General features: G+C 36.0%; 1 protein-coding gene across 3 annotated transcripts; it reads left to right on the forward strand.

Moving 5' to 3' along the window:
- Window positions 1-3,225: 3,225 nt before the first annotated feature.
- On the forward strand, window positions 3,226-12,585 carry LOC149819019 (protein MODIFYING WALL LIGNIN-2-like). 3 transcript variants are annotated; one of them, XM_089985547.1, is made up of 4 exons: window positions 3,226-3,745; window positions 4,011-4,216; window positions 4,739-4,824; window positions 12,411-12,566. In XM_089985547.1, the coding sequence occupies exons 1-4, from the start codon at window positions 3,641-3,643 to the stop codon at window positions 12,422-12,424; spliced, it is 411 nt and encodes a 136-aa protein (XP_089841673.1). In that variant the 5' UTR covers window positions 3,226-3,640; the 3' UTR covers window positions 12,425-12,566. The 3 variants fall into 3 exon arrangements, with proteins under 3 accessions (XP_089841673.1, XP_089841672.1, XP_089841671.1); XM_089985546.1 differs by lacking the exon at window positions 4,739-4,824 and having other exon boundaries at window positions 3,229-3,745; window positions 12,411-12,585; XM_089985545.1 differs by lacking the exon at window positions 12,411-12,566 and having other exon boundaries at window positions 3,244-3,745; window positions 4,739-5,183.
- Window positions 12,586-12,757: the final 172 nt, after the last annotated feature.

Genomic DNA, 12,757 nt, shown 5'->3' on the forward strand with positions numbered 1-12,757 from the left:
ATCTGATTTCAGTAACTTTTTATGCGTTAAAAAACTTATTCAATTATCTAGATTTTGTCTTTTTAAGCCAAAATCAAATTTCTCCTCTATCATATTTGAAATTGCATGAAAATAAAATAGTTTTTGTTTTGGAAGATTCGATTGCTTATTTAAATAAGCTTATTGATTATGATTACACATTTGTTTCTAATTGCAATATCTATTATTTGAAATTTAATTCATCAAGATAAGCATAGATATTTCAATTGATTATTTATCATCATGTATATTAATTTAGAACATTGATTTGGTCATGGAGATTTCATTTATATATTTAAATTGATATATATATATATATATCGTATAAAAGTATTCATTACTACAATTATTTCAAATAAATAAAAACAAAAAGAGATGTATTTGTTTCTCATGAAACAAAGTAATGAAACTTTATACTTAATTGCAAACATATGCCGATATGTCTTAATGATCATTGATAAAATCTTTTGTAGTGTTTTAATTTTATAAAGTTTATAGGTTGCTTTTTAGATCTTATTCTACCATGTTTTTCAACAGGTCTTACTCCAAAACCTATGTCACAAAACTAGCTAAAAGACAAACTATAACTCAATATGAGTTTGTGCGCAAGTTCACAAAAGTTTTATGCGAAATGGGACAAGACACAGTTTTTTATTATTTTATTGATTAAACATGATTTAATTGAAATTATTACTAACATTGAAGATCATTAAAAATATACAATACTGTTCTCACTTGTTGAGAGTGTTCCCTGTGTCGTGTCATGTGCCTAAACATGAAGCTAAGAGAGGCGTGTCCTCTTGACATAGCTAAAAACCTTGTCATTGTGGAGAATATAGGTCAATAAATAGTTATCACAATGTAGCACAATATGCCAAGTGAATACACGCTTTTTTATCTTTTCTGTTTTTACTTATTTTAAATTTATGTGTGCTTTTGAAAGGTGGATTGAGAAATTTTTGAAGTGGGTATCAGGTCAGTGCAAGCTCCGACTGGTTATAGACAGTGCTTTCTCTGATGCCATTCATCCATGCGATGAACGACATCCCAAATACCATGGATGGATTCTAGACCTTATAGATGGGTCCCATATTTTTTTCCAGAGCTGTTGGTGCCCTGGATGAACAGCATCTAAGGTTTTAAAAATGAACGGCTGAAAAATAGTTACTCAATGGAATTTGGGATGCCGTTCATCATCGCAGGGATGAACGGCATCAGAGCAACTCTGACCTGATACACACTCAAATTTTTGTGCTACAAAATTTTGTGCTAGTTAAGAAAGAATAAAAAGTCAAGGAAGGATAAGAGTAAATAAAAAAAATTATTTTTGTTGTTTTAATAGCTTTTTTTTTAATTCAAAGTCTATCGCTCTTTCTTTTTTTTCCCATTGTTATAATTCTTTTTTATCATTGTTTCTGAAAAGAGCAACCCTACTATATCAATCTTTGTTTTGAGATTTTGAAGAAGCTATATGAACAAAAAGCATCGAGGACATATTCGACCAAGGTCTAATGATGCTCCAGTTAAAATGATGGAAAAATGAAAGAATATATTAGTTAAAAGAGGTCGAGGTAGGCCTAGGAAGACTTTGATAGAGATAATAAGAAAGGATATGAATGCTTTGAACCTCACCGAAGACATGGCATTGGATATAAATGATTGGAAGAGAAGGATTCATGTGGAAGACCCAAAATGATTTTCTTTTTTGGTTCATATCGCTTACCCTAATTGTTTTGGGATGAAGGGGTAGTAGAACAAAAAACACATTTCACACTTTTTTCAGTGTAAGTAATATAAACATATCCGTTCATTTTCTTAAGACTAATTAGAGGTTGCAACTTGTGCGTTGGTTTGGTAACCTAATTTTGGATCCTTGTGTGTGTATTTCAGTAACCAATTAAATTATAATATATGTCTTACTTGCAACATGGATGACAAATGATACGTTGCTCGTGATGGATCCTTATTTTTATTTGAAAATAAATTTTGATAAATCGTCGATACTTTTTTTTTGTTTTTGATAGACCAGCAGGGTTTGGGCAAATCCCCACCGTACCATTGGGTTTTAACGTGATGTGCACTAAGTGGAGCCCCATTGGTAGAATATGCATTCCGAGTTTTCAGCCTACAATATTAAAAAAAAAGAAAAAAGGAGGTTAGTGATGACATTTGGACATGTTGACCTGACTGTCCCAGTAAAATAGAAACCATGGGCAGTGTCCCGTGTCAACCCCATTGAGCCCCATGATGATTCAATATAGTCCAAATGCCATTTTTTTTAACTAAAATAATTTAAATTGCATATTGACCGGACCGTGTAGTACCAAACTCTATAGGGTTCGGGTATAGTGATAATAAAAAGATCCGATTAAGTCTTGGGTATGTAAATGAAGGTTCGATTAATACACGAAGCCGGGTATAGTTTGTGAAATTTTATAAGAGATTCGAACCCGACCCCAGTTTCGATGAAGACCTGCAAATTTTCAACATAAAAATGATAAAAAATATTATTATTTTGGCTGGGTCTGGTTCATGCAGTACTTATCAGATCCGGGTATGGCTTGTCTTATGGTAAATCCCATTAGACTCGAGTCCTAACCCAATAGCACAGGTCTGATTCTACCTTAGTCTGAACCAAACCTGACCCATTGACACTCCTAATTGTAGCCCAGACAATGGTTCCTACTTGTTTTTGTTTTAATCAGATCTAAGAGTCCAATCCCCGTTAACCAAACCACCTTTTATTACACACACATATATATATATATATATATATATATATATATATATATATATATATATATATATATATAGAGAGAGAGAGAGAGAGAGAGAGAACGCATGTTGACAGGTTTGTTTAGTGGGCCCCGATGTTGAGGGAGACCTGTTACGCAGCTTCCGCGAAAGCAAGCCAATGCACGGGAAGAGGAAACGCCCATGGGATGCTGTTTGCTACATTGAAATATGTGAATGGATGGACGCCCTGGTACGCCTCACCATTTTCCTTCTTTTCCTTATTTATTTTCCTCCCTGTTAACCAAACAGGTGAATTCAATAATGGGCATAATTTTATTTCCTCCTTTTTAAGAAGGAAGGCATAACAAACGCAGCGGCTGTTCTCTATATTAAAATTAAAGAATTCTTTGAATCTTAAAACCACACCCCTACTCAAAAAAAAAAAAAAAATCAACTATCCCAATCAACAACTCCCTATCGTTCCCCTCCCCCAAAAGAAGACAGGCGAGATTTTACGAACTCGGGGTCAAATTACCCTTGCAGTTTTCTCCTTTTGATTCATCCTATAGGATGCCAGCACAAATAAAAGACAGGAAGAAGAATCAATCATCGAGGGAGAAAAGAAGGAAACATCTTTTGCTGTCATTGCCTGCAACTTGGAGCGTATGGGTTGACTCCATATTCTTTCAATGGGGACGAAGATCTGAGCGCCCATCATATTGTTGTGCCAACGAAGGCCTCAAGATTCCAAGGATCATTCCAAACCAAACCAAGGGGATCCAAGAAACCCCCACGAAAGAATTCCCGTTGCGTGGAAGTCTTCTCGCCAAATTCTTCGTATCCATCTCTTCCCCAACTCCGCGCCTTCCTCGCCCTCTCCACTTCAATGGGGAAGCCCAAATCCAGAAACAAGGCCGTGTACTCGATAGTCGGATCCCTCGGCCTCCTCTCCTTCGTCACCAGCGTCGCTGCAGAACTCAAGAAGAACCAGGTGAGTAAGAGGGAGGTCCGTTTACCATGGGTGTCTCCTTCGTCACCAGCGTCGGTGTAAGACTCTTCGGGGGCACCCTTTCCCATGCCCCCCATGAAAGTTTTTTTTTTTCCCTTCAGCTTGTGCAATGAATGCATCCTGGTTTAAAATTTGACATGTCCTTTCATCTCAAGATAAATCGAGCCACCCGCTAACCAGGTGTGCAAAGGCTTGTTGGGTGCAAGAAAGCATTATATGATTGGTTACTTTGTTTTGGATTGTGAAGGTAAAGGACCTGAAATTTGATGGGAGATTCTGCTCTCTGCAGAAGAGCCCAGCGTTTGGATTGGGGATCACTGCGTCAGCGTGCCTTCTCTGCGCTCAGGTGATTGGATTTGTAGCAATTGCGACCAAGTATTTCTCAAGAGGCATCAAAGTTCAATTGCATGATAAGAAGAAGGCAATTCCCATAGCACTTGCCCTTCTCTCGTGGTAATTAATCCATTCCCCTTTTGCTCTCTTCTTGGCTGCGCTTTCTAATGGATACATCAATGCAACTACTTGCTCATCCTCATTAGGGAAGGATGAGAAAGAACAGTATAGGCTCAAAGACACGCTGACCTTTAGACTTGCAGCCAAGAGGCAAGGTGCCCACCATCCAGGGGTTCTACGAAGATGCCGTTTCTTCTAAGTCTCAACGACGACTGGACGAATGATGAATGCCATCCAAGGCCCCATGGTTTTATGTCACAGGGACACCAATTTTTTTATGTTACTGTTCTTTTTTTTCTAAGAAACCTTCACCGAGAACCGTGTCACTTAATGAGTTCGCCTCCCTCCCTCCCTGCGAGGTAAAACTCGGCTTGAAGTCGCGACCATCCATTAAACTCTATTAATTTGAAACTCATTAAATTTAAAAAAATGACTAAATAACTAGTATGACAGAAAGGTGAGATATTCAATTATAAACTGTAGAAATGGTTGTCATAAGCTTTTGATGTCTGATGTTTGCAGGGCATGTCTTGCATTGTCCATCTTGTTGCTGGGGGTAGGATCAAGCATGAACCAGAGGCAGCCCTACGGAGAAGGATGGCTAGATGGTGAGTGCTACGTTGTTAAGGGAGGGGTATACGCTGCTGCATCCGTGCTTGCCGTAATCACTGTGACTTGTACATCAGTTGCTCACTCACTTAGCAATAACAAAGAGACACGAAGGGCTAATGGAGGACAGTGATGGCCCGAATCACACGAGGGAAAAGGGAAGTCATCAGTGATCTCTCTCTTGGAGATGGACGAAACCAAGGATGAACCACTTCATTCTTTATTGAAAAATATGCAAGCTTTAAAGAAAGGCTATACCATATTTTTCAACTTTTAATACCAAAAAGTTTGTACGTGTTAATTATTAAAGAAATGATAATGATATTAATTCTTTTGCATGGATTAAGAGAAAGAAAAAGTTTGCACCCATAATTAAAGTTTTTTTATCCCCATGTACACACCTTGCAAAGTTCTCTGTATTTTACAAAATTCGTTGTTATACGTAATGTGGGTTACTATTGAAAGTATATATACTCTTGTGAAGAAATTGCCATTTTTCTCTTTCATCCTAATGTGTGTATGGAGTTGTCATGAAAAAATTTGAATTTCTTGTAATTTTAATACAATAAGATGAAGCCCTAATAAAATTACAATCAAGGTCAATGTATCTCGCATTTTCAATATATTGCAAATCTTCCTATTGTATTTGGGGTAAGTTACGTATAGGCACCTAGCTTATGGAGAATTTAGGTTTAGCTTCCTGAGGTTTCAAATATTCAAGGTAGGACATCTAACCTTTCAAGAAATTACTCAGCTGACCACCTGACTTGCTTTTCCATTCACCAAACTTTAGCTGACTCTTGAAAATGTCAATTTTAACTTTTTTTTTTATCTCTTTGACTTACCGAATATTACTTTTTAAGGGTAAATAAGTAATTTAAGAGAGAAAAGAAAGTCATCTGAGCAATTTTTTAAAAGAATGGGGTACTATTTTAAATATTTAAAACCTTAGGCAGTTAATCATAATTTTTTCATAAGTTAGTTTTTTATACGTAAATTACTGAATTTATTTATCTTTTGTTCGTAATATTTAATCTCCCAAGATTTTTTTTCATTACTTCTTTTCTTCATATACACAGTATAAAATCTCAAGTCTTATGAGATTTTATTGATAACAAAAGCCGCAGAGCAGGATTTGTGGCTACAGTTAGGGGTGTAACTCTGTCGGGTATACACGACCCGACCTGATGTCCTGAACCTATTATATCTGACCCGAATCGATATTGGTGGACCCATGGGTTTGGGTCAAGTTCAAATTATAGACCTATAGTGAGAACGGGTTGGGTCTAAAATATAAACCCTTAATGAGAACAAACTAGGTCTTGGATATTGCAAATGAACACTCAAACCTGAATAGACCTGACCCGATTATGTAACCGGACCCAAATGATTCTTCATATTTTAAAACCGAACCAACATTAACCCGACCCAATTATGTACCTGAACAGCTGCTTTAAACCCGAACAGATTATACACCCAAACCTGAAGTGACCCATGCCCAAACCCGCTTCTGAAAGTTTCTATTGGTAAATATTATATATTCAATGAAAGATTCAAAGATGTTGATAAACTTATAATTAATATGCATTGCATTTTAGTAATCTAAACTTTAATTCATTTTTGCATATACTTCCTATTCCTATTGCATTGAAGTGAATCTAAATAATGTTTGAGAACTCATTGAATATGATATATCATTGTTTTTTTTGTTTAACTTAAAATGTTTGGTTGCATGGATATATTCTTTTTATTTTCAGATTTGACATTATTTAGAATAATGATTAAGCTTTTATTTTTATTAACATATAATCTTCCAAATGAACAGTTGATTATATTATGTTACATATTTTTTTATTTGCGGGTAATTAGGTCTAGAATACCGATCATATTTTTTTATATTTTTGTGACCCGATAGAACCTGAACCCGGTTAATACTTATATGGGCTGGTCCAGGTAAACCCTGACCCGACTCATTGACATGGGTCTACTTTTTCTAGTCATATCAAGACTTGAACCCTACCGTAATATAAACCGGTTTATTATACCTGAACCCATTAACCATATGGTCCACAGTTTCTAGTTATACCTGAACTCAAACTCGAACCCGAATCTGAATTAGATTGGGTCGGGTTTGGGTCTTACTTTTAAATCTGATTCATAATCGAGTCTGATAAGACTCAACCCGGGGCAGGTTACACCCCTAGATACAGTGCAGCTAGAATGGTTGCTCTAGCAAGCGATATATGAACAGTTCATGTGAGGCTCTTTTACTCTAGCCAATCAAGCTGAAACACTGGCTTGTAGGTCAAGTATTTTAGTATGTTCTAAAGCATGATAAAGAAATTCAAAAGGGGAGATAGGGAGAGTGTAATTGGGTGTGTGTGGGCCTGTTGGGGGTGTGGTGAGGATTCACCAAACCATCGACCAGCAAAGACAAATTGCCCTCCCCCACCTGTATGTATATGCGTGTATGTAGGGCGTGTATGTAGGTATAATCTGCTTACTCCCCTCTTCTTCCCTTTTTAGGTTTCATCAAATCTCTTTGTACTTCCGCAATCATCTCTCTCTCTTACTATGTTCAATGTTCAGTCTCCTATGCTTGCAGTGGGTCAATGAATTTTTAATTGTGCAATCTCTGAGTTGCCGATGACGTATTTGGGCCTACCGTTACAAGTGAAGCGCCTCTCTTCCGCTGCTTGGGCTCTAACTATTCAAAAGGTGAAAAACAAGCTTTTTCGTGGCAGGCGTCTTATCTCCTCATTGCTGGATGTCTGACTTTAATCAGACATGTTCTTTCTTCTATCCCTGAATTCTTCATGTCAATGTTCGTGATGCATGTGGGCGTGGAGAAGCAGATTTGTCGTTTAATGACGAATTTTCTTTGGTCTGGGTGTCAACTTAATAGTAAGTGCCATTTGGTTGGTTGGCGAACGGTGGTGTTACCTAGGCGTATGGCTGACTTAGGTGTTTTTGCTCCATGACAGAGGAATATTTCTCTTGTGGCCAAGCAATGTTGGATGGCCCATCAACCAGGTTCTCCATGTGCTTGTTTGCTTCATGCTAAATATGGTGCTCCTGATTTATCTCGTTTTCGTCATGGAACCCGGGGGTTGGGGATCTCGCATGGGTCCTAGTGATGTACCAACTGGGGTAGAGGAAGAAGCAGCAAACGATGCAGTTAGTAGATTTTATGACTTACTTAGAGATGCTGATGAGTCACTGTGGAATGATTGCGAGAGTCACATTATCTTGTTTACAGTTCTTCAACTACTGAATTTGAAGTCAAAGTATAATTTGAGTCAATCATGTTTTGATTGTTTGTGCTATATTGTAAAGACTATGTTGCCCAAAGATGAGAATTTGCCACAAAATTTCTACCGTGCGAAGGTTATGATCAACGCTCTAGGTATGGGGTATCTTAAGATATATGCTTATCCAAATCACTGCATGTTGTATTTCAAAAATAAAGAAAATACCAGATTATGTTCATCATGTGGACATCCTCGGTTCAAGCTAAAGACAAGAGACAATGCTAGCACGAGGTTAAAAGAAGTGTCATACAAGTCACTCCGCTACTTTCCTCTCACCCTTAGATTGCAACAATTATATATGTCTTCGAGGATAGCTAAACACATAAAATGACATGCAAATAAAGTTTGACATGATGAAGACAATATCAAACATACTGTTGACGTGAAAGCTTGGAAGCACTTTGATCGTACTCATCAGACTTTTATAATAGAAGTGAAAAATGTTAGGCATATCGTAAATAGTTATCGATTCTATACAAAAGATTACGGTGTAAACAAGTCAACGATGAATAGTGGTGTGTGTGTCAAGGGTAGCCGTTATGGTAAAAATAAACTTAACTACTACGGTGTTATTGAAGAAATAATGGAGTTGACTTACTTAAGCATAAATAACATGGTAACTTTATTCAAGTGTCATTAGTTTGATCTCACAATAACAAGAGTCGATAAAGCCTCAGTCATTGTGGAGGTGAATCATAAATCAAGGTTTGGAATATATAAACCATTCATATTAGCATCGCAAGCTCAATAAGTTTACTATACTTCATATCTGAATACAAGGAAGTCAGATACAAATGAATGGTGGGCGGTTTGCAAGGTGAAGTCTAAACTATACCCCGAGTATGATTAGTTACAGGAAGACAAGATTGTTGAAGATGGTGATTACTATCAATCAGATGATATGTATGACTTCTCTTATGATCACAATGTCACACATGGTTTGCATGTCACATTTCCATTATCCAATAGCACACGTATAAAAGAATGTGATCTACAAGATATACCAAGTGGATGGGCGTCCAACGAAGAAGAAGACGAAGAAGAAGACGAAGAAGAAGAGGAAGAAGAAGAATATGAAAGTCAAACAAGTGACGGGGAAGCATACTCGAACTTGTGAAATATATATTATAATACATACCACATCACTTTCTCATATGCTCTTATGTTTGTATTTCAGAGACCATGCTAGTAATGGTTGTAGTTAGCGGGATATTGTAGTGTGTTTACTGCAAGTACATGTTTGATAGAAGGTGTGATATGAATGATTTGAATGTATTGTCATGTTTGATGTGACTGTATGCATGCTTGCATGAAGTTGTTTTTTATTTGATTATGTATCTATATTCATGGAATTGCATATCATGTTACATTCTATGCATACTTAGCATGTACATGTTCATGCATAGTTATAAAACTCATTCATGTAGGACCTTTAAATTTTTATATTTCATGCATATGTCATGTCCATGCTAAGATCAAGAGTTATATAACTGATCCAAAGAACATTTTTATTTATTAGAATATGGTTCGTGGAGGTCACAGTGGTCGAGCACCCACTGGTCGAGGACAAAGTGGAGGTGGGACATCATTAGATAGATGTCTTTGTGTTATATTTAAATATAAGAATTCAATATGTTTTTGCTTATATGTTGATATAGAAATTGTTACTTGTTAATAATCTTTATAGGATCTCAGCTCAGTGATAGTCAGTCTCTACCTTCGTCTTCACGTATTGCTTTGATATGTATATCATTTAAATAAGTATACACTTGATTAGTTTATATGTGCATTGTGTGAATTTCTAACTCATTGTTCTGTAGATGATATTTCTCCTACACATGACCCACTTACACCAGCTACTCATACACATCACGAGACAATGCCAGATGCAGGGTCTTCTCAGTCTGACACACGATAACTCATTCAAATAGTGTATAGCGATAGTCGATCGTAAGTATTACATTGTCACTTGTTCAATACTTATCTTATAATTAATATATTTCGACAACCGATTGTTAATGCGTACCAATTCATGTGCAGTGTGAGGTTTGAGCCACAAGAAGTAATACAAAAAATTAGGAAGTCACTAGTTCAGCATCTATCAAAATCGGTCGCTCAATGAAAAGAGTACCCGAAAGAGGTATTGGAAAGATTATGGTCCTCATTCATGGTATACAATCGTTTATCATAGCAAATGTGTTTCATATTTAATTTTTTGTTATGGTCATGTGTACTAACTTTCTGAAATTATCTGTAGACTTCAAATCGCTTTGCGACTGCGAAGGAGGAGCAAGATGCGATGATAGTGTGACAAAAGGTGATTGACAATCGATTTGTCGATATGCGGCACAATATGAAGACTGCAACAATAAAAGCATCTGGTGAGATAGATGATCCACTGCAGTGGAAGGGCCATGACCCTTCTACTATCAGGACAGAGTATTGAGATGTGATGCGCGACAAGTGGGTGAGCCATGAATTTCGAAACCGCTCAGCAAAAGCTGCACAAAACCGAGCGAAGATGTTTGATGCCCATCTACATACAGGTGGTTCTAGGACTTTTGGGAGACACCAAAAGAAAATGTAAACTCAACAATATATATATAGTCAAATTTATAAGTATTTTTGCATACTTTTAAATTAATTTTTTTTATCATTTAACCTTGCAAGAAGCCGAAAAAGGAGACATTGTGCCTTACAAGGATGTGTTTGTGGAAATATATAAACGTAAGAGCATGAAACAGTTTGTATCAGAGAAGGCGAGAGTGATAACGGTATATATTTATTATATTAATAAACATTATAATATGCAAGTTACCATGAATTACAATATCATAAACATTATAATTCTTAGTTATTAATTTATACTGTAATCATTACTTTGTAGGAGTCATACGAGTAGCAGTTGATAGAGCGATATGGCGATGACTCCACTCAGCATCCGGCTTTTGATCATGCAGCATGGGTGACTACAACCAGTGAACCCAAAAAAGGCCATGTGTTCGGGTTTGGAAATAACATGAACATCATACCGATCGTTGCCTCCAGCAGCTAGGGCTCTCAGAATTCTTCTGCCAGCATCAACTCCCACCGTTCGATTGACCTTGTTGTTTCTTGGGATGATGTCTGCCAGCTTTTTTAGGACACAATGCGTGACCTTTTACATGAAGTCATTCTCAACCTTGTCCATAATGAGTTATGCAACTTTTTTTGGGTAGGGGAACTTCTTCTGCATTCAACATGAGCTCCGATGCTGGTCAGGTATGAATGATTGAATCCCTATGATTTTTTATTGCTAGCATTAGAACACATATATGCATGATTGAATCACTATGAAATTTTTTTGACTGCCTTATAACACATATCTGCATGATTAAATCACTATGAAAGTTTTTTTATAACCTTAGAACACATATAAGCATGATTTCATCACTATGAAAGTTTTTTGACTGTCTTATAACACATATATGCATGATTGAATCACTATAATAGTTTTTTGACAACCTTAGAACACGTATAAGCATGATTTCATCACTATGAATTTTTTTTTACTGTCTTATAACACATATATGCATGATTGAATCACTATGAAAGTTTTTTGACAACCTTAAAACACATATAAGCATGACTTCATCACTATGAATTTTTTTTGACTGCCTTATAACACATATATGCATGATTGAATCACTATGATTTTTTTTGACAAACTTAGAACACATATAAGCATGATTTCATCACTATGAAAGTTTTTTTACTGCCTTATAACACATATATGCATGATTGAATCACTACAAAAGTTTTTTGACAACCTTAGAACACATATAAGCATGATTTCATCACTATAAAAGTTTTTGACTGCCTTATAACACATATATGCATGATTGAATCACTATGATAGTTTTTTGACAACCTTAGAACACATATAAGCATGATTTCATCACTATAATTTTTTTTGACTGCCTTATAACACATGTATGCATGATTGTGTTGCATAACACATTTATTTGACAACCTTATAAACCATATATGCATGCTTGAATGACTATGACATTTTTTTGACAACCTTAGAACACATATCTGCATGATTGAATCACTATAATTTTGTTTTGTCATCTTTAGAACACATATCTGAATTCTGTTAATGTCCTTCACTTTATTGCTAGTCTATGTGTCATTCTGCCATGTTACTTTGATTGCCTTAGATTAGGTGCATTGCATATAATTTATTTCATTATATTTTGTTTATCAATACTAACATTTCGGTTATCTTGTAGGATGCTGGAGATGATCACCATAGAGGAGCTGATGAAGGCATGGATGGAGGGGCAGATCCAGACAATGAAGATGATGATGCTCCGAATCTTGGCGAGGATTAGCTTCATGTGTTGAATTTGTTTCATGTACTTGTTGTTTCAAACAAAACTCTTTGTATATGTATACTTGTAACTAATTAGAACTTGTCGAGGATTATACTGGGTTGTTAAATTTGTTTCACTTATATCGTGTGTTAAATTTGTTACACCTGCTTTGTATATGTATTTTTTATGTGTACTTTATTTTTTATACACATGTTATATAAATTGTATAACGAGAATTTTTTTTCAATATTTATTATATTTCA

Source organism: Nuphar pumila, chromosome 13 (assembly GCF_984573655.1).
Source record: "Nuphar pumila chromosome 13, dmNupPumi1.hap1.1, whole genome shotgun sequence".
NCBI classification, from domain to species: Eukaryota; Viridiplantae; Streptophyta; class Magnoliopsida; order Nymphaeales; family Nymphaeaceae; genus Nuphar; species Nuphar pumila.

Excerpts from the sequence above, each read along its gene's own strand:
- LOC149819019 (XM_089985545.1), top strand. The coding sequence starts at position 3,641 with ATGGGGAAGCCCAAATCCAGAAACAAGGCCGTGTACTCGATAGTCGGA. Across the intron at positions 3,746-4,010 it reads CAGAACTCAAGAAGAACCAG|GTAAAGGACCTGAAATTTGA; the intron begins GTGAGTAAGAGG and ends TGGATTGTGAAG. Across the intron at positions 4,217-4,738 it reads GCACTTGCCCTTCTCTCGTG|GGCATGTCTTGCATTGTCCA; the intron begins GTAATTAATCCA and ends TGATGTTTGCAG.